The following is a 26,963-nucleotide window of genomic DNA, read 5'->3' as shown; positions in this document are numbered from 1 at the left end:
TTCAGGCGGGGTGTAAGAGCGCTAGAAGTGCCTTCACCATTGGTTTTAGGTTTGGTCCGAGTCTGCACGCCTGTGTGTCTCATTGCCGTTATCACGCGGTTGGTTTTTTTGTTCTTATAGTGCCACATACGATGAGCCCTTTAACCCTTTCGAAGGGCGCGATCATGGGAGGTCCAGATCCCAGTGCTTAACCAACCCTCAAACAGGTGTGTGTAAAAAAACATGGCGTTTTTAAATACAGCGTTTGGCCCCATGTCTATGGGCACGCACGGCTTTCTGTAGCGGATTCCACCTGTGCTCGCAGCCGTGGACACTTTCTTACTTATCTGGCTGTGATGCAGGTCTTGCCCAGTCGGATCTTTTTATACCTGGACGACCCCTTCAAGGATACTTTATACAGGACGGCTCTTGGGCACATAAGCGTCCGACAGCCATCCTGCCGAGTATTGCTCCTGTGCTCTCACACAGGAGTGATGGCCACTTAGAGAGGAGGTGGAGCGCCTGGAGATCTCTTCCAGCCCCTCTGCAAACAGGCAGTCGTTTTATAGATGAACGGTCTGTTTACACGGACCGCTAGTCGCTTGGTTTGTAGGTGAGCTCAAACTCCAACAAGTGAACAATTTTGTGCTCCGTGCCCTATCAGTGGCCGTGTGTACATGGGGCAACATGTTTCCAGTGATAATTTGGAATAATTGGGTAAACTTTTTTTATCCCAGAAAATCCATTTTAATTAGACCTGATGGTTTATCAAGTATTTCGAATTTTTGGACGTTACGAGAAAATGAACTTGTAAGCATAAAAAAACATCCAGGTACGATGGAGAAATGTCCTATCGCCCCTAAGTATAAAAAAGTATACATCACCTGAGAAGCACAGTCTTCTCCGGCGTGTCTTCTCCCCAGGTCCCTGGCACTATTCGCAATCTCTTCTGGCCTGGGATTTAAAAAATCCCCGCCTCCTGGAAGTGTTGCCTCTCATTGCCTGACGCTTAGCCAATCACAGCCAGCACTCGATGAACCAATCACAGCCATTCACTGAGCTCTGGCTAAGCGTCAGCCAATCACAGCCAGCTCTTCCAGGAGGTGGGGATTTTTTAAAGAGATGAAAACCAGTGCCGGGTCCAGGAAGAAGCTGCAGTGGAGCCGCAGATAGCGATACTAGGTGAAGTATACCTTTTTTTTGTGTAATTGTTTTTTTTCTGCAGGTAGGGCCTAAATTTCAAGCCCCCCAGAATAAAATATCTTCTCATGTGGTGCTAAAGAGTCGTGCGATATTGCTGCTATTTCTTTGCGGCGGTGCTGTGTCACCCGTATAAAAGAGGCCTTCCTGTAGCTACGTATACAGTTATGCAAGGAGCACTTGGCATTTCCAGAAGCATGGTGGAAGCATTGTACCACAGTAGCTGCAACTGATGGCTGCAGTAAGGACTATTGTAAGCTGCTGCTGGTGGTAAAACCTCAGCATTTTCCCCATTGATGTTCCTGGGTTACGTTTGGTATATTCAGTGATGCTGCTGGATGCAGTTGACATTTACCTTTCTAGGAAATGTTCTTAGAATTGTTACCTATTGAAAACTGTGATTTGTACTACATGGAAAATCATCCCAAACTGCTGAGCTAGACCACCCCAAATAACGGAATCCTAACCTGGCCATAAAACTACATAAATGTACTCCACTAAGGAAATCTCATTTAAATAAAATAAGTTTTAAAAATGTAGAAGTTTTTAGTATTCCATACTTTGCTCATTTTTGTTTAATATAGTGGTCATAGATGTTACCTTGTCTCCTATAATGGGTAATTTACAGCAATCGTCCAATTTTAGTCCTAAACGGACTCCAAATAATTCACAAAAATCGTTTCTAGTAGACCAGTTGATGTCTACTTTAGGCTTTCCTGACTAAATTGTGCTTTTTTTTAATGTTTTTGCCAGACTACAGGCAGAATCAGGGGCGTAGCTAAAGGCTGGTAGGCTTGGGCGCAAAAGTTATCTTTTTGGTTTGCAGGCTGAAAAAAAATAAACACTGGAGACAACACTGCCGTCTTAAATGCACAGCGGCGATCACCGTATAGCGGTCCTATTGTAGTACTACACTGAGATTATATCAGTTACCTCCAGTGATAACAACTTGTCCGATTAGTCTTAGATTTCCCTTTTCTTCTTAACCTGGGTCCAGAATGCCATGAGGACCACTTAGGCCGGTCTCACTCGACCGGATCTGTAATGCAGATTTCGTGATCGACGTCCGTGATCACGGTGAAACATCAAGGTGAAACATTGAAAGCCATGCATTTTTGATGTTTTTTTTTCTTCTTCCGCTTACGGATTCGAATTGCATATTCTGTAAGCTGAAGAAAAATTGCAGCATGCTCCATTTTACTGCGGAAACTGCGCAGTGGCCTCCATTAATGCCAATGGAGGTGTCCGACCTGCAGCCCATACGCAATTGACATTAGCATTTGGGCTGTGGGTTCCCACGCCATAGCTAAAGTCGCACGAAATGCAAAAAAAAAACAAAAAAAAACCTGTACTATGCATGACCGCCTGCAAGCCTAGGTGGCCATACGCAATACAGCCTAGTGCTGTACGCTGAATCACTGTCCGGGCTCACAACCGGTATCTTCCGCATGCAGAGTCCAATCTGGTCTTGTGAGCCCAGCCTTACAGTCAAGGCTCTTCTGTACACTTTCACCATTACGTTGCTACACACACTGCTCCTCAGTTCATTTTTTGTGCCCCACAAAGTAATAGCACCCCCTTAAAGGTGGCTGAGGCCCAAACAATGTCCCTTCTCCCTCCTTAAAGTAACAGTGCCCCCTAAAGGTAACGGAGCCATAAAACAGTGCTGCCTCTGTGTCCTCAAAGTAATGCCCCTTAAAGGGGTTAAACAGACTTTAAAAATTGATGGCCTAGCCATGTAGCGCAGCAGACTATGCTGTTTGATCCATTAAGCCAGAAACCTAATGGAATGGAGGCAAACTTACATTCCCCCCCCCCCTTTATTTATTTATTTATTTTTAATCTGTTGAAATCAAATGGGGGGGGGGGGGGGGGACGTGGTGGTGGGGGGCAGCAAACATTTTAATTTTTGTTCAGTTTTTGTGGCAGGGAAAAAAAAACTAGGCAGAATTAACAAGCCCCAACACAGATGGGCATGGGCCGTAGTCATTGGGCTGTGAGCATCTTGTTTATAACTAATCCTTTTTCCATTTTTTTTTTTTCCAGAGTGCAAATTTACCTGCACGAGTGGCAAATGTTTATATCTTGGATCGCTGATTTGTAACCAGTTGAATGATTGTGGCGATAACAGCGATGAAGAAAACTGCCCGACAGAACACCCTCTACCAGGGATATTTAACTGTAAGTACTTGGCTGACTTTATGTGGGCAAAAGATGGCGATTTCAGTCAAAAGCATCGAAGTAGCGACTGGCTGATTTACATTCATTACTTCCTTTTATTGTCACCAAGCGGTTTTCGCATGTTGGATACTATATATGGGTATGTAGGCACAGTGTAGCTTGGCAGTGACTTGCCAGATAGCTTTCCTTGTGACTGTCTTAGCGTATGTTGCTTGTTGCTCTTCAGATGCTCATGAATTGTTTCTCTGTATTATGTTGACTTGTCTGACAATAAGACCTCTTCATACAATGTTGTTTCAGAACTTGTCTGCACATTATTTGTGTTAATGATTTCATAGTAATTTGTGAGGTCAGTGTAGTTGATGGATTCCCAATTGGCCGCTAGTTGTGGGCGACCCGTTGTCTGTGTGATATAGATGCCTTCCCCAGGGTAATGATCTGCCAGGAGTGCTCCTGTATGACGAGGGCTCTCTACAGCCTTCATGGACGGACTTGTAAGACATGAGAATGTCTGGTAAGACTTTTTATATGGCTATATTATCTGTTATATGGCTATTTAATCTGGCACTGGCTAAATGTAATACATGGCAATGTCATTGAGCCAATGGCCACGTTTGAGGCTTCCACAGTATATTGAGTTGACCACCACCAAAGATCACGATTATGCCTGAACAAGCAAATCTACACTTTGAAAACTGCTTCATTTGTATACATGAGTCTGGATGCATCCGTAACGCAATGAAATCTGCGTCTATTCTGTATTATAGAGACTCGCTGCTTGGACCTAGTGTATCGGGGGAGGAGTGGGGTAATGCTGCATTATAGAGACTCGCTGCTTGGACCTAGTGTATCAGGGGAGGAGTGGGGTTATGCTGCATTATAGAGACTCTCTGCTTGGATCTAGTGTATCAGGGGGAGCAGTGGGGTTATGCTGCATTATAGACTGGCTGCTTGGACCTAGCGATCAGGGGGAGCAGTGGGGTTATGCTGCATTATAGACTGGCTGCTTGGACCTAGTGTATCAGGGGAAGGAGCGGGGTTATGCTGCATTATAGACTGGCTGCTTGGACCTAGTGTATCAGGGGAAGGAGCGGGGTTATGCTGCATTATAGACTGGCTGCTTGGATCTAGTGTATCGGGGGAGGAGTGGGGTTATGCTGCATTATAGACTCGCTGCTTGGACCTAGTGTATCAGGGGGAGGATTGGGGTTATGCTGCATTATAGAGACTCGCTGTGTAAATCTATTCTATCAGATGGAATATGATTCAGTGCTGCGTCTGAACAGAGTTAAGTTATGGGGGCTCACGATTGAGTGGGAAACATCTAAATGAGACCATCATTGGGGTAGCTGTTGGATGGGGTGAGTATGCAGAGACAAGTCATCGCTGGAAGACGTAATTTTCATGGCTGTGTGGACTCGGAGAAAAAAGACGTAAGGTTTAGAATTTCCTAAGGCCCCCTACACACGGGCGAGTTGGACCCCACAAATGCGGGATTCCCACAGCGTAGTTCCCCAGTCCCCAGCCGGTGACCCTTGCTTACCTGTCCATCGTCTTCTCCTCTGCTGCTGATGTGATGTCAGGCACACGTGTACAGTACAGAGGACGCCGCGCCGTAACTATGGCAGTGACGCGGCTGCCGCGATCACTCTGCAGTGATGATTGACTTAAATGGAAGCCAGCCGTGCATAGCCCGCACAAAATCGCAGCATGCTGTGATTTTTTTTTTTTCCCCCCTGCGAGCATAAGATCGCAATTTATTTTCACTCGTGGGCAGGAAATCGCGCTTTGCTGGTGGATTTGCTGCAGTTTCCAAGAAGAAAGCTTCTACATTGCCAAATGATCATTGGAGCTTTGTCAAATCGCAGCGCTATGAAGGCCATCAGGTGGAGAGATTAAATGCTGCATTAAAAGGTGGAAATGGCAACTGTGATCTCATTACATGTAGGCAACTGTCTGCTCCACTTAATTGTCCTCTAATTATTTCATCAAGCTAAAAAAAGTCTCCATCTACTTGGATTTATATTCCTTTTAACTCTGCTACTCATTTAGTGTTTGGCGCATGTTTATTAAGAAGCTGCTCTATGCACTCTTGAATCTCTTCCTTGTATCCAGTCGCTATCCATCTTCTCCGCTAAGAAGTAATTATTGGTTATTGGTTCCTGCCTGAGCTGTTCATGATTAGGCTTCCAGCCATAAAACTTCTTCTGAGAGCGTCGGAGTAATTGTAAACAACGTGTTAATGGGCCCTAGTGCTGCTGTGCCTCCTATTATGGTGGATGGCGTTCCCCATGTAGCAGCTGTTAAAGGTTTAGTCAATTTTGTAACACATAAATGTATCCTCCGCTGGTTTCTTGGAAATGAAATTCCTGACGGACGCACTATTTATAAATGAACTCTGCTTGATCCTCTAGACCCAGGTTTTACCTTGCTTTATGAAAAAATGCAATCGATACAACACATCAGACTTCCTTGAGAAAAGCTGGCTGTTGTAGCGCGCGACAGTCTTGCACTTGTCTGTTCTTATTATTGGGTGTTGGTGCCGTACTCTATAGGAACTTAAGACGTCTTGCAAAATGACTGCAGTACTTGCATCCGATGCTTGGGGAAACTTGGTTTCAGGATAACGTTCATTTATTCTATCATTTCAAAAATATATATACCGTATATACTCGAGTATTAGCCGACCCGAGTATAAGCCGAGTCAAGAAGTTTTACCACAAAAAACTGAGAAAGCTTATTGACTCAAGTATAAGCCGAGCTATACTCGAGTATATACTGGGTAAAAAAAAAACCAAAAAAAAAAAAACCTCCATACTCACCTCCCAGCCAACGTCTGTGTCTGTGCGGCAACCTGTGTGAATTCTCCTCGCTGTCATCCCCACCGTCCTCTCTGCTCGGCTCTGTCATCTGTCAGTGTTGTGTAAGTAAGCGTTGTGATTGGATTGAGTGCCAGACAATCACAGCTGGCACTCAATGCCATCACCGCGCTTATTTATACAGGGCTGACAGTGGGGGATTTAAAAGCTGAGCAGAGAGATGACAGCGGGGAAAATTCTAAAGCAGCTTGCGATTGGCTGTGAATGATCGAGCACTGGCTGTGGATCGAGCACCAGCCAATCAATCACAGCATTGACGGCGGAGGATGACAGTGGGGAGATTTCCAGCAGCTTGCCGTATTGCCGCTGGGAACACAGGAATTCAAGCAGCTTGCTGTACCATCCAGCACTATGGAGGGCCCCGCGGCGGTGGGAAGGCAGTGTGACAGCAAGCTGTAAGCACAGTGCAGCAACAGAGCAGGGATCAGAGTGCGCTGCCGGACCACAGCAGCATTGTTAGCAGTGGGTCTGACACATGGCCACTAGGTGTGCGTGGGGGAGCCGGCTTAACCCCTTAACGACCGGGCCATAGTCTTTTTACGTCCTCCCGAAGTGGGCTTTATTCTCTGAGGACGTAAAAACGTGTCCTGCAGAGAATAAAGCCCCTCGGGCTCTGGACGTGACAGCTCCATGCTGTCAGTGTCCGCAGGTAGCCGACAGCATGGAGCTACCACCCCGGGCTGCAGGGACCCCCCCCCCCCTCCCGGCAATGCGATCGGCGCTATCCAATAAATAGCGCCGATCGCAAAAAAGTAAACAAAAGTGCAAAAAAAGTTAGATTCAGCTGCCCTGATGGATCGGATCCATCAGGGCAGCTGAAATTACTCACCGAGGTCCGCCGCACTGCTCCCCGCTCTCCTAGTCCTCCGTTCCCCGAAGCCGTCCTTCTGCGCATGCGCGCCAGGCGGCATTACGTCAGCCGATGCACAGAAGGACCGGCAGCGCGGGAAATGTAAAATCTCCCGGCTCCTGTAGGTAGCCGGGAGGCAGGAGATGTCAGCGGGGACCGTGGTTAGCGGTCCCCGGTACCGCGATCGTCGTTATCCAATGGATAACGGCGATCGCGGAAAAGTGAATAAAAGTGTTAAAAAAAGAAGTTTCACCTCCCCTCATGGATCGGATCCATGAGGGAAGGTGAAAATACTCACCCCGCTTCTTCCATGTCCTCCGGCCGGTCTCGGGACCCCCCGCTGGCTTCTGCGCATGCGTCGATGTGACGCGCATGCGCAGAAGGCCGGCGAGCCCGGCAAATTGAAAATTTCCCTGCACCCGGCTGTCACAGATAGCCGAGTGCAGGGAGATATGACTGGGGACCGCTGTATGTGGTTTCCAGTCATATGATCACCGTTATCCATCGGATAACGGTGATCACATAAAGTTAAAAAGTAAAAAAGAAAAAAGTTAAAGGCTAAAAAAAAGTTTAAAAAGTTAGTTTCATCTCCTCTTACAGATCGTATCCGTAAGGGGGGATGAAATTACGTACCCAAGGTCCCGGATTTGTTCCCTGATGGGATGTTGATCCGCGTACCTTACCCCAGCTTCAGCGCATGCGCCCATCAGCATGATGGCGGACGCATGCGCAAAAGTGAAAGATTGCCCAAGAAATGTAAAATCTCCCTGCTGCTGCCTACAAAAGGTAGCCAAGAGCCTGGAGATGTCACGGGGAGCCGCGGTATGCGGTTACTGGTCACGTGATCGCCGTTATCCAATGCATAATGGCGATTATGTAAAAGTTCTTTAAAAAGTGGCAGTTTCATCTCCCCTCACCGATGCGTTCGGTGAGAGGAGATGAAACATCTTCTCGGAGGCTTTCGCATTTGAACCCAGATGCGATTATCCTCCATGGACCCGTCCGGCTTCTGCGCATGCGCCCCACTGGCAAAATGCAGGACACTTTCGCAGGAGTCGGCGAGCCCAGGAAACTTTAAATCTCCTTGCTCCCAGCGACCAACGGTCGCTGAGTGCTTGGAGCAGTGACCTGAGACCTCGTTGAGCGGTCCCCGGTCACGTGATAAAGTAGCGATCTAACATTAGGCCGGTCACACATGACCGGAGAGGAATTACGGGTTCTGCATGCGCTTGATCAGCGGTAATCTACGGACCAATCGCATGCATTGGATTACACAATTCCCCCCAATTAGTGGATCGGAATTACGTAATCCACTTGCCGAAACAGAACATGGCATGCTATATTTTACCGCGGATATCCGCGACCTAGAGCCCATTGTGCTCTACGACCGCGGATATACTCGCAGCCCATGTGCAAATACATTGTGTACGGGCTGCAGGTACCCGGGTCATCTCTAAGCGACGGAGCGAGAAATGCAAACAAAAAAAAAGTACTGCGCATGACTGTCAGTGTGAATAGGCAGTTATGCGCAGTACATTACGCGGCCGTACGCAGGGTCACAGCCGGGCTCACAGCTGGAATCCGCTGCGGGCCTCCGCAAGCGGATTTCACATACGGCCGTGTGAGCCCGGCGTTATTCAGACCACTACCTGTAATACGTACTTTACAAGAAGCCCCGGGAACGCTCGCCTTCCTGCAGTTCCAGGAGCAGCTTGTTGAGCGTCTTCTGTGTGAGACCGCTGCACCTCATCAAGCTTACGGAGACTCACGGAACGCCACTTTTTACACCGCATCCCCGCCACTGAGGTTACGAAATACCCCCAAAAAGCATGAGAGGAGGGGGCATACCCGGTTTTCTTGCCCTATGTGCCCAACCCAACCAGCCTCCGTAATTACCCCTGTCTTCAGACATAAAACGCAGTTTATATTATTACCTTTATCTAATCTTTAGGGAATGCCAAAAAATGGGGATGGCGGGGGAGGGGATTATTTTTAGGAAGTCAATTTTTTTTCCGTATAAGTGGGCAGTGGGGCCTGGAATTTATTAGGTTCTGCCCTGAAATCCAGTGGGCATTCCCTCCATTATGGGCCTAGCCATGTGTCCTGTAAGTAGATTAGGGCCACAAGGGGTATGTTTCTGAACATGGGACAAACAGGGGTATCCATTTTGGGGTTAACGTTTTCATTCCTATGTACACTGTACAAAAAAAACAGTTTTTAAATTGACAAAATTGCCAAAAAAATGAAAATCATAATTTTTTCCTTCTGCTTTGCTTAGATTCATTCAAATACTGTGGGGTCAAAATACGCAGTACACCCCTAGATGAATTTGTTAAGGGGTCTAGTTTTCTAAATGGGGTCATTTGTGGGGGTTCTCTATTGTTTTGGCTGCTCAATGGCTCTACAAGTGGGCAATGGGGCCTGGAATTTATTCCGTTGTACCCTGAAATCCAACGGGTGTGCTCCTTCCATTATAGGCCTAGCCATGTTTCCTTTAAGTAGATTAGGGCCATAATGGGTATGTTTCTGAACACGGGACAAACGGGGGTACCCATTTTGGGGTGACCGTCTTCATTCCTATGTACACTGTACAAAACAAAACTGTTTTTAAATTGACACAATTGCCAAAAAAATGAAAATCATAATTTTTTTTCCTTCGGCTTGGCTTAGATTCATTCAAAAACTGTGAAGTCAAAAAAGTCATCATACCCCTAGATAAATTCGTTAAGGGGTCTACTTTTCAAAATGGGGTCACTTGTGGGCGTTCTCCATCGTTTTGGTCACTCAATGGCTCTACAAGTGTGCAATGGGGCCTAATTCTACTTCAAGCAAAATTTCTGTTCCGAAAGCCACCAGTTGCTCCTTTCATTTTGGGCCCAATTGTGCATACAGACGTAATACCAGGGCCACAATGGGTATGTTTCTGTGCACAGGACAAACAGGGGTATCCATTCTGGGGTGCAAATCCTCATTTTCATGTGTACCATAGAAAAAAGTCCTGTCTTTACAATGACATATTTGCAAAAATATGAAATTTTAGTTTTTCTCTTCTAAATTGCATTGACTCCTGAAAAAAAACTGTGGGGTTAAAATACTCATGACACCCCTCAGTGAATACGTTAAGGGGTGTAGTTTTTAAAAATGGGGTCATTTGTGGGGGTATCTATTATTTTGACTCCTATGAGCCTTTCCAATCTTGGATTGGTGTAGGAAAACAAAGTGTTCCTCAAAATGCTGAAAAGTAATGTTAAATTTCTACGTCTCCTAAATGGTTAAAAAAAAAACGAAAGTTGCTCCAATGTGCACCAAAAATAAAGGGGTGGAAATATATATCTTAGCAAAAATTTCTATACTATGTTTGCCCATATTTGAGATATTGCAGTTGGAAATGTGCAAAAATGACGATTTTTTTCACAATTTTCCCAATTTTGGCGCTTTTAATAAATAAACACAAATTCTATCGGTCTTTTTTTTTCCGCCTAAATGAAGTACAGTATGTGGCGAAAAAACAATGTCAGTATCGCTTGGATATGCAAAACCTTTCTGGTGTTTTTCCCTGTTAAAGTCACACATGTCAGATTTGCAAAATTTGGCCTGGTCATTAAGGCGCAAACACGCTTGGTTACTAAGGGGTTAAGGGAGCACACAGGGCCCTGGAAGCTCGGAGCAGGTAGGCAGCCGCCACAACGGAAGAGACTGCTGCCGTCCGTCAATCAGTTCTCATCCTCCATGCGGCCGGAAGGTATCACAGACACGCAGTGCGGCCAGTAGTTGTGAGTGACAGGTGCACTCTCCCTCTACCTTGCTTTTTGCCACCACTTTTTTGTTGTAGCAGATAATGAATGCCGAAATGGAAAAGTAACCGTCACCATAAGCAATGCACACTGTGCTGCTAGGACCTTCGTCTCTTCACTCTATTGAGTGCCAGGGGAGTGAGAGTGGCGTTCCTCCTGTCAAACCCCTAGCTTCTGGTTGCGTCAAGATACAGTAATACCAACTGACTTATTGTGTTGATGTACATAATATTTTAATATTAGTCTGTGCTCCAAATACCCCTTTAAGGCTTTTATGTAAAGAGCACCTTAGAAATTTGAGGGACCCTGCGGAAGACTGAAAAGCTTAGTAGCTGTTTCCTAAATGATTATATATTGCTAGGAGATTCATATAAAAAGTTCATTTTGGGAAACTTACCTGAATCTATTGCAAGTCCAGTGGTACCAACGTCTCCACTTTCAGCCCAGTTCCAGCAGTAGATAATATTGTACAGCTCATCTTTCCCCTCCCGGGGTCAGTGAACTGCTCGTAGGGGGCTGGCGGATTGGCTCATTTCATTAATTAAGCTAGCCCCCTTCTCGTTCATGGCTGATAAAGAGAAGGGAGCTCAGTTATTGAAATAAGCTCCTTGCAAGCATGTCACCGACGTGGGGAAGAAGGTTTATACCCTCTGACCCCATATCTGAACCAGGCCGGAGGTAGAAATACTGGTACTCCTGAACTTGGATGGGATTTGGGATAAACTCTTTAAAATTCCATTGCAATTGATTATTGTAGGTGGGCCAAGTATTGAAGCAAGGTGTTTGTATCTCCCTTTTATGTTAGCTAACAAATTGAAGATGTTGACGTAGAGCCCCCTGCTCTGCCCCATGGTGCCAGTGCGCAATTCTCCCTACGTATAACTGTCATCCATCAATTTCTTAGAGAAGGTTCATCCACCCTTTTAATTTATTTAGCTTTTCAAAATGTTTCCTCAATCCATATTAGGATCTGAAAAAGGCAACAATATCTCCGCCTCTGAAGTTGAGGGAATGATAGAGAAAAGCTTGGGTAAGCCTTATGTTAATCTTGGTGATGAAAGGAAGAAGCCGGTAATGAATATTGCATGGATCATGTTTGTGAAGGGTAGAGTAGCAAGCAATTTCCTAGAGATGTAGTCTTCCAGTGCGAGGTTTATTGAGGTCTGTCACAGATTTTACAAATACTTGTTGCCATTTAACTGTCCAGTTTGTGAAGGGGTCTATTTCAAGTCACATTTGTTTAATTTGCTCCATAGGAACAGAACCATGTGTGTAAGGCAGTAGGTGAGCAGCAGATTATTCAGCATAACCAGTTTAGAAGCTCCATCTTAACTTTACTGTTTCCTAAATGGAAAAATGAGATTACAGTGATATTGTGTATTGCCTCTTTAGATGCATTTAATTAGCATTCTTTGCAGTCTATATGGGTCTTGTCAGCCGTGGTATGAAGTGCTGCAGCGCCAAATCTGGAAAAGTGGTTTCTAGCCTACAAGACTTTGTCGTTCCAGGTTTCCCCTTATTGTACACTTCAATATAATATATGAAATGTGCAATGATGTACAATAACAAAAAATTAAAAACTACATTCCTCTTCAGTTGGGTTGTGCTACACATGTCGTAGGCTTCTGGGAAAGGACGCTGAAGAAAGTTTGATGTGTAGATGCTTGTCTAGTCTCTTTTGACCATGTAGTTTTCTGTTAATTCTCTTACACGGTATCTTTACACGAAATCGTTGCAAATTCAGTCGTACACTTGGCCGCTGCCGAGGCACGAAGCAAGAGATCTCTCGCTTGTCAGTCGCTTGGTTTTTAGTGACAAACTGTGCAAACAGGCAGTCGTCCATCTATAAGCGACTGCCTGTTTACTGTCAATGCAGGCGAATGGGCCGACATGATCTCCTGCTCTGCCTCCATTTGCAGAATGACTATCGCTCCTGTGTAAAGAACAGTCATCCTGTGGGAAAGTACCTATACTATTTCCCTGAAGTACAGGACCTACAAAACAGCTGCATGCTGTTGGACTGTAAATTAGAAGTTGTTCCAATAACGCCCCTTTCCCTGTCCTGTCATGTTCAGAGGGCGTACATGGGGCAGGCAGAGCTGCTGCACTGTCAGAAAGGGGGACGTTTTGGCATTTTGTCTTGTATCTCCCAGTAACATACAGCCACTTTTGCTATTTCTTGCAGTGTTAAGGTTTTATAGCCTACAGTGCATCCTAGAAACTTGAGGGACCAAGCCATGATGTTAGATGACCCCAGTAACTGTTTAAATATTTTCCCCTGTTTCATCTGAAGGCGTTGTCTGAGGAAATAAACTTTACCAGAATCCAGTGCAGGCCCAGTGGTACGGTTCTAGTGCATTATGGCTCCACCAGATGTATGGGTGGAGACATGGGTTGGGCAGTGTAAGTGACAGGGAAATCCCAGGGCACCTGGCCCCCCTCCTCACCCAGCTCCCACACATATCCCCGGCTGACTGCAGTCTACGCTTCTGCTCTCCCCGCCGCACTGCCATCTCTCATCCCATTCCCCTGCAGCCGGGACCGCTGTCAATTTGGTTCCCGTCCTTTCCCCGCCAGACTGCCTTCTCCGCTCCCATTCCCCCTGCAGACAGGACTGCTGTCACTCTGGTCCCCGCTGCTCTCCTCGCCGGACTGCCAACACTGCTCCTGTTCCTACTGCGGCCTGGACCACTGTCACTCTTGTCCCTGCCAGAGCAGTCGGGTTTTGCGGACCACAGGGCAGCCAATCAGAAGTTGGGGCCATGCACTTTCCCTCCACCCATTCTGGTGGACAGCCAATCCCAAGTTGTGGGCGTTGCTGTGGGTGTGCACTTATTCTCCACCCATTCTGCTGGTGGAGACATAATGCACCAGTGCCCAGTAGTACTGGCACCTCCACTTCCAGTCTGGACATTGCATTAAGTAATAGCCTGTTTACACGGGCCGATAGTCATTTAAACAGCAGCACGAGCGCTGACGTCACAGCCAAGGTAGTTGGTGCCCGTGCAGAGCATTTACACTGAAAGACTTATCCCGGGCTTCTCATTCAGTGCTTCACCTTCTACGTGAGGAAGGCAGCGTTGACCTGCAACGAGGAGCCCGCGATCCAGCGATTTCATTTTTATGTGACTGAAAGTCAGTAATAACGGCAAGTGAGCGAATTTTTTTTTTTTACGTTTTTCTATTTTTTTTGCATTTGCACTGAACGATTGTCACTCAAATTCAATCATTACATGTAAATGGGCCTCCTTTTGTGGAAGATAAAAAAGAAAAGGTGTCTGGCTTAGCTATAGAAATGAGGCAGAGCAATTGATACTGTCTAATACACCTTTTATAATTGTACAGCATTGATCTTCAGTTTGGTTCCACCATTGATGCACAATGGCCATATCATATAGGCATTTTGTCTGTGTACTGTGAATCACTATCAGTCTTGTTATGAGGGTGCTAATGTTGCTTCTGTTTGGGGTATGTTTTAAAGAAATCTTCTGCAGTGTTCTAGGACAGGTTGGCTTGTTTCATTTTGTGGGCAACTTGGTTGACCCCTTTATAGCTGGCTCTATTATGGTGGTACTTAGGGTGGCCCTATTTAACTAAAGCCAACCAGAAAGACCAGGCCATAAGTCTTGGCGGGCAGTACATTTCACTTGAAAGGATGGATTTGGTTGCTCTGTTGCTTATTTGGCTTGCTCCCATAGCTAGCGAGAGTGATCTCTGTACATTGCTACTGAATTACCATTTATATTCTGCAATGCTTCTCAGAACCTGTCGCTCTATAAAAGGACCCGATAAAAGAATTATTTCAGGTATGTTGCATTATGAGAGCTATTAAATGTAGACGAGAAAATGTCAAGCAAAGCATTTACATATTTGCAGCAGAGAATCAAGAAATCTGATTAATGTATCAAATGAACTGTATTTGAGAATATTTATATGTAGAAAACTCCAGTTCTGTTATTGTGAACCCGATGAATAGCCATTCTTCTACAGAGTGCAATTAAGTTGCAAAGAAGAAACATCTTTGGTGGTCTGTGAAGCATGTGGAATACTTACCCTATGCTCTGCCTGTTCACTGTTGGGTTGTGGTAATTAATAAACATGATGTCTGTGCCCCAACAATTCATGGAGAGAAGATGTTTTAGCAGGTTTAGCTGCTTTGTAGTGCTTCTGGGAGAAGAGCTTTTATTGTTGCTAGCTGTGTAGCTATACACACTTGACGGGCATTAAGCATACCTAAAGTTTCAACGGAAAATATGCCACAACCAGAGACCCTTCACATGCCATAATCACATTGCCCTTCTGAACTCTGATTAATCCACTAGTGCCCATCACAATACCCTACGTTAGGTCCTGAAATTTGCCTAGTTTTATGCATTTCTAACAACTTCATTTTTTTTTTTTTTCTTCCGTATCCTTTAATTCACTCTTTAAAAGAATATTCTCGAAAAATGTCTTTTGTATTCATGTGTCAATACTTGCAATCATTATTGTCGGGGCAAATATAGCATTGCCCTAATTTCTGCTGCTTTTGGGTTTGAACTCTATAGCCTTGACAGTGCATTGAAGCCAATGATTCATAGTGTGACTGAGTAGGTCAACCCTACTGGTCCCATGTTTGGAGGGAAGGGACAACTGGAGGACGACGTTGATTTCTGTGCAGTTGAATTTTTAAGCTTCCAGTCCCTCTTTTTCCCTCATATAATAGTTTTCTCAAATTACCTTGTTCTCATTGTGTCCTGCTCTCAAAAAACATACCAGCCCAACTAGACCAAATTATCAGTTAGTATCTAACCAATGGGTATCAAACAACCAAGCTGCTATATGGAGGTTACTTTGCATGGTGCCCTACATGTGACACCTCATTAAATGTGCACATTACCATACTTTGCCTGATTAATAGGAAGATGTTGTCTAAATAATGCTTATTTACTGCAGACTAACAATGCTATACCGTGTCTTAACCACCATACACTGCAAAAGTAATATACTGCACAGTTCATAAGGACCAATTCAATAAAGGCCTGAAAAGTAAATACCACCATAGTGCTGAAAGCAACCCTTGGGTTTGGGGGTGAAATTCTGCCGTGGGACTGGAGGGGGAAGTGGGGATATGACCTGCAGTTGTTCTCTGCTCTCTGATTGGTTTTCTCCAGGCCCTATTTTCAGCTGTCGAAGATGGCCGATGCCGTCTTTAGACTACCTAATTCACACAGTACATCAGCAGTGTTCGACTACTAGTATACCTGCTCTCTGTTTGGGGGGGGCTGCTCACATGATCAGCACTGGCCAATTCAAGCAGTTCAGCATGCATTAGCTAGATAATTGCAGCAGTCACTTTGGACAACTGAAAAGATGGCCAGGACTAGTGGATTAGAGTTGTGATGGTGAAGTACAAGTGCAGAGAACTTGCCCCCCTCCTGTCTTGGGACAGAACTTGGTCCCAAAACTGAAGGGTCGCTTAAAGTAATACTAATAAGGTACAGTGGCGTAACCACTCTCCATAGGGTATTATTGTATCTTGATGCCACCGGAAGCTAGGGTTGTGACAGGGCTTGCATGCAGTAACGCCTCTGTCACACCCCTAGCTCCCGATTGGCAGAGTTTTGTAAGGTCATTGCTGGTGGCGTCAAGCTACAATAATACCCGGCTGTCTCCCCTTCCATCTTCCCTGGGCAACCGGGGACAGCAGGGAGCAGCATCAGTGGGGAATGGCTGGACGGCAGTGTCCTACTGCTGGTGCATCACGAGAATCTGGATGTGTGATGCTGCTGGTGCCGAAAGAAGGCAAACTGACACCGGGGAGCGGGAGCAGCAGGAGCACGGAATCGCTGGACTGCAGTGTGATGCCACCACTGCCTGAGCATACACTGCATGTCCTGCCACCGGCGGTCAGGAAAGAAACGATCAGCAGTGAAGGGGGCGAGCAGTCCGCGGCCGGGGGAGCCTGGAACACGTTAAGGTGCATCACGGAGCTTACTTCTGGGGTCGACCGGGAAGCGTGGGACACGGACACAATTAGCGGGGAGGACCACAGTTGCGCTGGGAGCTGGGACGTTCTTCCACCGGCAGTCATGAGAAAACAGGGCACCGGCAAAGGGCACGAGCAGCCTGCGGATGGGGAGTCTTGGACGGTTACAGCTGCATTACGGAGGTTACTTCTGGGGCCTTCCGGGAAGAGACTCAGACTTACAGCATTACTGGGTAGGAGAAGTGTTGCCTGGGAGCAGGGACAGCATCATCACACTGTCCTTCCAGGACCTGCAGGGGAGCCATCTGTACAGCCAATGAGGTACAGGGGGCGTCGCCGTGCTCTCTCCAGCACTACTTCCTGGTGGCATCAAGGTACAATAATACCTCTCCATAGTATATAAAATCTTTCTGCAAATATTAATACTGTTTTTAGAATTGCTATCTCGGCGATCACAAACCACTTCAGAATGGATGGCTAATATGCTTTCTGCAATGACACAGGTCACACACAGTTTTAAACTGGCTTAAACTGGAATTTAGTGGCCAATTCTCTAATGGTCATTGGGGGGGAAAATGCTAATTAAAAAAAAAAAAAAATAACGTAGGCATAATATGACAAATCAGAAATAACTCCTGGATCAATTACCCATTTCAAGCTATGTGGACAGCTTGGAATATTGGGTCAGGAAAGGCATCCCAACAACTCAATTTAAATGCATTCAATGAATCCTGCGTTTAACTTGATATGTTAAGAGATTACTTGGCTCTTGTTCTCCGTATGAGAAGATCATTAGACCGATCTCTGTATGGACCCTTGATATAGTTGTATAAAGTATTTTTTATTCCATTTATTCCATGTATGACCTAACTAGTGGAAGAAGTCCCTATCCATATGAGAGGAATAGGAGACCTCTATAGCAGGTGGGCACCTATTATAATCTAGACTGATGGTTGCCCTTTAAAAACCTTTAACTCTAACCTTCATTTCTGCTTTATAATGTTACTCACTTTATAATACAGACACTTGGTCTAGATTATCCTGTAAAATGTAAATGTTTTATTGACCTACTTTGTCAATACTTTCATGAGCTGGAAACGTCTTTCTAAATGATTGCACCATAAAGTGTTTATATATTTTCAAGAACTACAGGATAACCTTTTAGTTTGAATTGCAACTGGCTTTTATGCATCCTGTTCCTGAAAGTATCCTTACTTGAAAACTTTAGCAGTCTAGTGAAGATGTTAATGCGAGTCTGGCACGGCCATTGTAAGAATTACAACAATGATAGTAATTTGCAGCATCAGGTTACTGTTTCCTAGAGGGATGGGATATGGAACAGAGGAACTAAAATTGTTTGAATTGTTAGTGTTTGCCATCCGCCAAGCTCGCCAGACAGATGGATCATGAATACTGTCTAGACTAACTGTACAGAGGGAAGCTGTGGTCTCTCAGGGCAGACCACGAGACTGGGGAACACAAGGGTGCTTTCCATTAATACACTAGAAATCAGAAGCTTATGCTTCTGCTATAATCAAATCCTGCTGTGTCATTAAAGGGGTTGTCCCGAGGCAGCAAGTGGGTCTATACACTTCTGTATGGCCATAATAATGCACTTTGTAATGTACATTGTGCATTAATTATGAGCCATACAGAAGTTATAAAAAGTTTTTTACTTACCTGCTCCGTTGCTAGCGTCCTCGTTCCCATGGAGCCGACTAATTTTTGGCCTCCGATGGCCAAATTAGCCGCGCTTGCGCAGTCCGGGTCTTCAGCAGTCTTCTATGGAGCCGCTCGTGCCAGAGAGCGGCTCCGTGTAGCTCCGCCCCGTCACGTGCCGATTCCAGCCAATCAGGAGGCTGGAATCGGCAGTGGACCGCACAGAAGAGCTGCGGTCCACGAAGACGGAGGATCCCGGCGGCCATCTTCAGCGGTAAGTATTGAAGTCACCGGACCGCCGGGATTCAGGTAAGCGCTGTGCGGGTGGTTTTTTTAACCCCTGCATCGGGGTTGTCTCGCGCCGAACGGGGGGGGGGGGGGTTAAAAAAAAAAAAAAACCCGTTTCGGCGCGGGACATCTCCTTTAACTGGAAAACTCAGTAGACATGTTCTATACTGTTGGAATCCTATGTAGTGTCTGAAGCCACTAACTTGAGTATCTCTGCCCTTCAATTGCTGCATTGTGTTTGATACAATGTCTGTGGGAACTGCAGGGAAAGATACAGTTTCATCTATAAAAGACTGACTTGTCAAAGTTTGATCCGAACAACTCTTGTCTTCCTAATTTTATTGAAAAGGCTCACAAAGTTCCGACTGGCTCTTCAGTCCCCGGCAATGGACCCAGACTTATATTAAAATGTTCTCCAGAGATAAACTGTTTAGGTATCTGACTGGGATGCCTAGGGCCCACCTGTAAAAGTTAATATAGGGGCCCGCTGTACAGCTATATGCAGATACAGCCTGATCCCCATTTGCAAATTCCTGACTGCAGCACTTTCTGTACACTTCATTGAAAAGAAGGCAGGGCCCGGAGAGGAAGGATACTTGCCGGCCTCCCTGTGCCTGGATGTCATCTCAGCCAGCCTGTCCATCCATATCTATTACATGGATGTATAGCCTGTCTACTGTATCTGTAGGTATTGCAGTGAATGTAATGTGCCGTACACTGCTTACATGGGCTGGTGTCCCTCTCCTGGCTTTGGGTGCATTGGGAGATTACCTGTACCCCTGTGGACTAGTTTTGAATCTGCATGGTTTTATAGTGTTCACATGGGCTACCTAATATGGATTGTTGTAGTGGAAAAGCTGAACACAATTTGCGGAGGTTAGAGAATTACTTCAGTTTCAAGTTCAATATTTCATGCTGTTTGCTGCTAAATTACGTCATCTAGAAAGAAAAGGTTCTTCCCTAAATCCAACTGACTGATAAGTGAAGTGTGTAAGGCTGCCTTCACACCTACGTTAGGGCTCGGTATCGGGGTGCCATCTCTCTGCTCTCTTTTTGGAGAGAGAAACACGAATTAAAAGGAAAAAAAGATTCTCCCATTGATTTTAATGGGGTTAAAAAAAAAAATTTAAAAAAATGAAGACTCTCATTCCCTTAAGTTTCCGTTTTTTGGACGCAAAGGCGGACTCTATTTTTCCACCCCATTTTCTTCTCCTGTCCCTCCTGCAGCCTTTCTATCGCAGGGCAGAAGCTGGCAAAGCACCAGCTTCCGCCACTGCTCCGACCGCTGACGGACGGCAAGTACTGCCGCCCAGGTCAGTGGTCGACACGTCACAAGTGATACGTCGCCTATTGATTGGCCTGGCCATGCCTAACCCCTGGAGTCCTCGGAGAGTCGATGGTGAGTGCGCTGTGTCCCCCTTCCCGACGCGCTTGTGCATTTGTCGTCAACTCTCCAAGGAAGTCAGAGGTTAGACACGCCCAGGTCGGTGTCAGCGCACAGGAGTCACTGGGAGATGCCCCCCCCCCCACCATGCGGCACCTAAACAACGAAAGGGAAGAAATACAACGGGATTAGGTGAGTTTACTTTGCTTTTTTATGTCTTTTTCTTTCCACAGGTTAGACTATACAGAAATGCAGGTGAGTATAATTTTTTTTTTTTACATTTTCCTGACACAACCCCTTTAAGTAAACGGCTGGGTTCCAAGTCACAATTGAAGACAAACACAATGTAACAAATAACACTTGGTAGTTCCTGTCTTTTTAGGTCTCCTGCACACGGGCGGGTTGGACACCGCATGCGGGATTTCTGCAGCGGAGTTTGACCCGGCGACAGGTCTGCTTACCTGTCTGGCATCTTCTCTGTCTTCTCCTGTGTTGCCAATGTGCTGGGCGGTACATGCGCAGTACAGGGGACGCCGCGCTGTTGCTATGGCTGCGAATGTGCCGTCTGATGCATGCACAGTTGAGAGACCGTTGCCATACCGGTGACGCGGCTCCTGCTGCCATTCTGCAATGATTGCAGAATGGCCGTGGCACGGACTGCTTCCATTGACTTCAATGGAAGCCGGCTGTGCGTATCCCGCTGTAAATTGCAGCATGCTGCGATTTCTATCTCCTCTCGTGGGCAGGAAATCACGTTTTTCCACAGCATGTTATGGGATGGTTTTGCTGTTAAATCTGGAGGCGGAATCCCGCTCTGGATTTCGCAATGCAAATCCACCCGTGGACAGGAGGCCATAGAGAGATTAGTGAATATTCATAATGCAGGGAAAAAAGTGAAAACTTTAAACTGGAGATTCCCCATTAGTAGCGCTCACCCCCTCCTACAGCTGCAAGAAGGTTTTGCACCATGTTAAAGAGGAGTTCTGGACCTTTCGTAACTTCTATGGAAATAACCTGTTCAGAGACTTGTACATGCGGCCGCAGCAGAAAAAAATGGACATGCTATGTCCCGGGGATCCACGCTGCAGCGACGGATTCGCCGCTCTTTATGGACAAGATTTTTGACCAATCTCGTCCACATGGCTGGCTAAACCCAGGATTAGCATCCGCAGACAGACTTGCTGCGGCGAATTTCCGCATGGAAATTCCACGGCGAATCCGCCCCGTGTGAACCCAGCCTAAAATCACTTAGTCTGGTCTCTTTGTGTATTTTTGCCTTTCATACCATTTTATACTTTCCAGGGCTTTGCTAAATGTTCTTCTTGCTGCCGTTTCCCAGGCAAAATAGTGAATATAATGATAGTTACTTTTTAGACCCCTCATTTCCATAAGGCATTCGCTTTCTTACTAAAGTAGTTTTTTTTTTCTTTCTTTCTTTTTTCTCTTCAAGTGGTTGAAATTTGAAAACGCTCTTACATAATCACCCGCCTGAATAAGTCTCATTCTACAGTGCAGGTTATTAAATGTTCTAGCATTTTGTTCTTTGGAACCTTGACTATACCGTACTTGTGAAACGCTTTCCCGGAATTGACCTGTTCTAACTATTTAAATTTTATACAAAATGTAGAGCAATTGACATTACTGAACTGTTAGCGGAAAGTGTACAGAACACAGAAAGAATTTAACTATTGTAAATGGAGTTCAATGTTATGAAAAAAAATAGAATTCTTTTCTAATGCGGTTACTAAATCTCAATGTGTTATTATTTTTGAAAGACTTTTGTCTGTTTTTTACAAGGTGTACAATGCGGCAGTACATGTAGTACTCCCTGAAGAACGGGGACATTAGTGTTATTCGCATATATAATTGTACGTTTCCATAGTATTCAGTTTGGAATTACAATCCTGATTTCCACTTTTTCAAGGTTGAAACACTTAGAATAGAACTTTTCAGTGCGTGGGGAGGATGTTTTAGGTTTTGATCACGTTGGCACGCTGAGGATTTCATGCCTAGATCCGGACTGGCTCTACAGGCGATACATGTGTGTGGGCCGTCCACATGCTCAGGAAAACATACATGTGGAAAAAGCTACATGTTTAAAATCTACAGTTTGTTTGTTTCTGCAGATTTAACACTGAAAAGCTATTGGCTCCTTTGAATTGCAAAGGGACTAAGATCCGCTGGGCAATCTGTGGCCAAGTTTCAGTTGCAAATTCCTTCCGGGGATTTAAAAACATTTCTAAAAAATCAAAATAATCCATGGTTTGATTTGGCAAAACCATGCTTTTAGAGATGAGTGAGCGCACTCGCTAAGGCAAACTACTTGAGCGAGTACTGCCTTATGCGAGTACCTGCCTGCTCGTCTCTAAAGATTCGGGTGCCGGCGGGGGGAAGCAGTGAGTTGCGGGAGTGAGCAGGGAGGAGCTGGGGGGAGGGAGTGAGAGAGATCCCCCCCCCCCCCCCCCATTCCTCTCCGTTCTCCCCCGGCACCCGAATCTTTAGAGACGAGTGGGCAGCTACTGACACGGCTAGCAGAATACACGTTTTTTAAATGTTTCTTAAGATGCATAAACATGGAGTGAAATTGTTTACCAGAATGACTCGTTTGCCTTCAAACGATGATGGTTATCACGTGAAGTTCAGTTTAAATTTCTCATAATTTCTGTCGCTCGGTTCTCTGTCATGGGTAGTATTTAGACTGAACGAGTAATTGCCCAGGAGGGCGTGATTGTGTGAACGAAGCTGTAATTATGTGGACGACCACAAGGTGCTTTACTATTGGCTGCTAAGGCTTTGGCCGATGGCGAACGTACGTCATGACGTACACCACAGGAGCGACACAAAAGCCTTGAGGAATCATTCGCTGTTCTGATTGCCTGGAGAGGGTCTCTAATGCCTGTGAGACTCTTCCTTTCATTACCTCGACCTCCGCACAACAGAACGAGGATTACTTCATTCGTTTGCCTGGAAGTATTGCCTGCTTTCTTCAAGGGAACATTTGTGAGCAGTTCGTTCTTTTACCTGGTCCCATTATAACCTTCAGTACTATTAACACCTCGTTGCGGCGAAATATTCATGTCGCAGTACGCCTCAAAGTAGCAAGCAAAAATGTCTTGGAAGCGGCAGCACCACGTGGCTTTATCGAGGCCTTCATTATGGCGAATTGGAAGCCACGTGTCGCCTGCGAGACACTTTTGCTCACTACTTCTAGGGCTCTTCGATATGTCTGATGGCAACGAAAGTACTCCGTTTGTTCCTTATGCTCCTTGGTACTCCTAGTTTTAATTGAGTAATACTTTGCTTTCTTTACAAAGTTCCAAGCAAAAGTGTCTTGCTAGCGCTACGAGGTGTTTGTAATGGCAAAGGATTCCTTGCGAATGGAGAGCTAAGTGGTGCTGTACCTGCAAGACCTTTTTGTGCGCTATTTCAAGGGTTACTTTGTCTATTCACCACCGCGGATAGTAATGGCAAAAGCTGAGCAGACGCTGGTACAGAGGATGATTAACTTGACAGTTTGAGTCTATAAGGGCTCGTTTACGAGAGTTCGGTGGGATTCAGTTTTCCAACTCTGTACAGGGAACATCAAAATGGCACCCCCTGGCCAACCGAACATGTCCGTTTTTATGACTGAGCAGAATGGACCCCCATTGACTATAATGGGGGGTCCAATGGATTTCCGGTGAGCAGTCTAGCATCTTTCCCAGAGATGACGGGATGAAATAGGCTGCTAGCATAACGAGCAGCGCTAGTGCAGAGAATTTTGTGACGCACAAAACTACACCTTGGCAATCGCCCCTACCCTCGAGTCTCAACGACTGGACAACTGTTTAGATAGAAGTAAACTCAAACAATAGTTTTTATGATGTGCAAACAGATTGTCGTTCATCGTTCGCCATGTTTATACTGAACAATGATTTGTTAATTTTTGCTTGTTTACATTTTTTGAGGTATGCTTGTTCCAGGCAACAAACCCCTTTAGGTTCTCATTTGGTGGCTACATCCTTGTACAAACCATTCCCTTACATATCCCTATAATTGTGATTGTGTCCTTGACCGTGGGAGCATGGCGCAATAGCGTTTCAGGAACAACAAATACATCAGCACAGTTTAGACTTTTACAACCTCTGACGATGGCTGCTATGCAGGTAGAATATATACTACCCGTTACTACCTGCGTTCTGCTTGGCATTTCATAGGGCTCAGTGCCCTGTCGGTGCCCAGCAAGTTTATTATTTGAATACTCCAGATTGTAGAAGGAATCGTTACAATAAACCTGTAACACAGAATGGCTGGTTGTTCAGCTTTCTAATCTATAAAGTGAAGTTTAATTGAATTTACAAGGTGTTCTGTTCAAACCTCCCACATTTCAATCAGTCAATATGATAAAGTTATGACGAATGATGGATTGTAATTGCCACTAGATGAACGAAAAGCTCATAGAATTTTGAGCCTCCTTTTATCAAACCTGTCTAATAGTAAGCATTTCATCTGTCAGGATGTCTCGGTTGGCATAATGGGCAGATATAGGGAACCAAAAATCCCTGTGTCTACAGGGAACGTGTCAGATATGGCCCAGAATCGAATGTTTGGTGAGGGTAATAATAAACCTGCCACTGAAGGGGTTAATACACATGTAATGCCTCACAGGGCATGTTTTTAAATGAATCAACAATGCAAGTAAAAACCCCAGAAGATTTCAGATGACAGCTCAGTGCTCTGCACATTTCAGCACTAGAGCTGTCCACTGAAATCTTGCAGGGTTTAACTGCATGGTCAGTGCAGCAAGCCCCAGAGATTTTCTGGGCGTGCCACTAAAGGGGTTAAAGGGATAGAATTATTGGTCTTTTTTTTTTGTCAAACATAAGTAAATGGCCCCTTATAGCTTGACATGTTGGAACAGTACATGAATTTCATCTTCCAGCAAGCTAATCTTCCCTATACAGAGTACAGATGATTGAAGTTCCTTCGTTGGCACTTTTTCAGATTGCTGGATTGGATGCAGTGGAAGAATTTGGTGACTGCTCTGTTCACCAGCTTTTATTCCATCGGGGGCACGTAAAGAACAGTGTAGTCACAATTACAATGCTTGATCTCCCAAATTTGCAAGCCTGCTTCTGTGATAGATTGCTACTGTAATAGTGGACATGTTGAATAGAATATTTTGAGAAAAACGTAGTACACCCTGGATATGGTTTGTCCAATCAATGGTGCGCATGCAGAGGTTTATAAGTGTGGGCCAAAAAAACCCTGAATTTTTATAGTTCCTGCAGTTTTATTTTTTCTACTGTTTATGCGTCTGAAGTCTTGGCATATGATTACTGTGCTGCACATTTACTAGGTGCCACGTTTTTGCCTATTGCGCATTTTATTACGTGGATATTTTTAGGGCAAATTTAAGCAAAAAAAAAAAATTCATGTAATTGCTATGCTTTGTCAGTTCTTGCGAAAACTTCTGCCGTAGAGCTTCGCATAACAGATTATCTATAAAGAATGTCAGATTTTTTTGACCAGTCCGACTACTAAGCAATCAGTCGTGTTTGGACACTATTATTTTCTGTCCGCCACTTTTTTGTGTTTTTTTTTTTTTCGATCCAGAATTTTTTTTCTAGATCTGGAGGCCTGAAATGCTTTTACCTAAATTGCACTTTCTCAATGTTCAAAGTCTTATGTCGGCTGAACCCACTGAATAGTAGAAATGTAACATCTCCAAAGTGCCTCTGTTCCATTCAGACACTTAAAGGGAATGACCAACATGCAAGTGAAATAAAGGGTGATATTTAGGCTTTGGTTTCAGATAAAAGGACTAAGCTTGGTGAAATGTTCTTGTAGAACAGAGGAGAGTCTGTTCTGCTCTGCAATGTACAATCAAGACTCAATAAGCAATTGTAGCTCGAGAGCACTCCAGAATGTCTGATCCCTGCCATGCATTCAATGTCAGGTTTATAACTACTTGGGTGACACAAGATGAAAATGATGATTATATTTACATGTTACTTTTTGTCTATTTGCCAAGCTAATTGGTTTTAAGTGCAACTTTAAAGGTAGAGTTGCTCTTCAATATAGAGAATTGTAACATTTCAAATGTACTTGTTGAAGCTGGTCTTTGGCTGGACTAGAAGGTTGGGTTTTTATGAGTGAATGTCTTATAATCCTCAAACTTTCTCAGGTAGGGAATAGTAGATCTTTATGGCAACAACCACTTTGGTGCTGGTTAATCTAGTGCGCAGAGTTTAAAGGATCAGTCTTGACTCGGGAAGGAGATTTGGACTTTGCTGTCGAGTCTTGGGTCATGGGTCTCAAAATAGTCATTCGTTGGCAGCAAGAGGATAGAAGTTCCAGGCATTGCATCAAATGACAAGGCAGTAGTACAGTCAGGAGTAGGCCGAGGCACATGCTGTAGAATTTAGCTTACATATAATTCAAAGTGCAAGGGTGTAAGAAAATATATGTATAACTCAGGTAAAATGTATGTACTCGCCTCTTTTCCGCCATCATCCTCTGAATGCTCTTTAAAAGCCTTCCAATGCAGCCAAACACACGGAAATGCCTGCATTCCATTACTAGAATAGTTGAAGAGAACGCTCAACTATAATATATGTATACAAGGACTGTAGATGTTCTTAAAATCCATTGTGATAGATACTGCCAATCAAGTAGTAATGGCAATATAAAATCATTACACTGTCGTATATAACTTGTAAAAATAATCAAATGTTCGATATGAGATTAAAAACTTTTATTCCAGCCCTTACAAAACCAATAAGAAAATAGTGACACAGCA

The 26,963-nt window shown here is 44.9% G+C and overlaps 1 protein-coding gene across 1 annotated transcript in view; it reads left to right on the top strand.

The window, feature by feature from the left end:
• Window positions 1-26,963, top strand: part of LDLRAD4 (low density lipoprotein receptor class A domain containing 4) — a 188,329-nt gene that overhangs the window by 76,100 nt on the left and 85,266 nt on the right. Inside the window, exon 3 of the mRNA XM_066579510.1 lies at window positions 3,226-3,360. Within this exon, the coding sequence (XP_066435607.1) occupies window positions 3,226-3,360 (135 nt within the window). The remainder of the gene's footprint in view (window positions 1-3,225; window positions 3,361-26,963) is intronic.

The sequence above is a fragment of the Eleutherodactylus coqui genome, chromosome 9 (genome assembly GCF_035609145.1).
Source record: "Eleutherodactylus coqui strain aEleCoq1 chromosome 9, aEleCoq1.hap1, whole genome shotgun sequence".
NCBI classification, from domain to species: Eukaryota; Metazoa; Chordata; class Amphibia; order Anura; family Eleutherodactylidae; genus Eleutherodactylus; species Eleutherodactylus coqui.
Note: the sequence above shows the minus strand (reverse complement) of the source record. Positions and strands in the feature narration are given on the sequence as shown.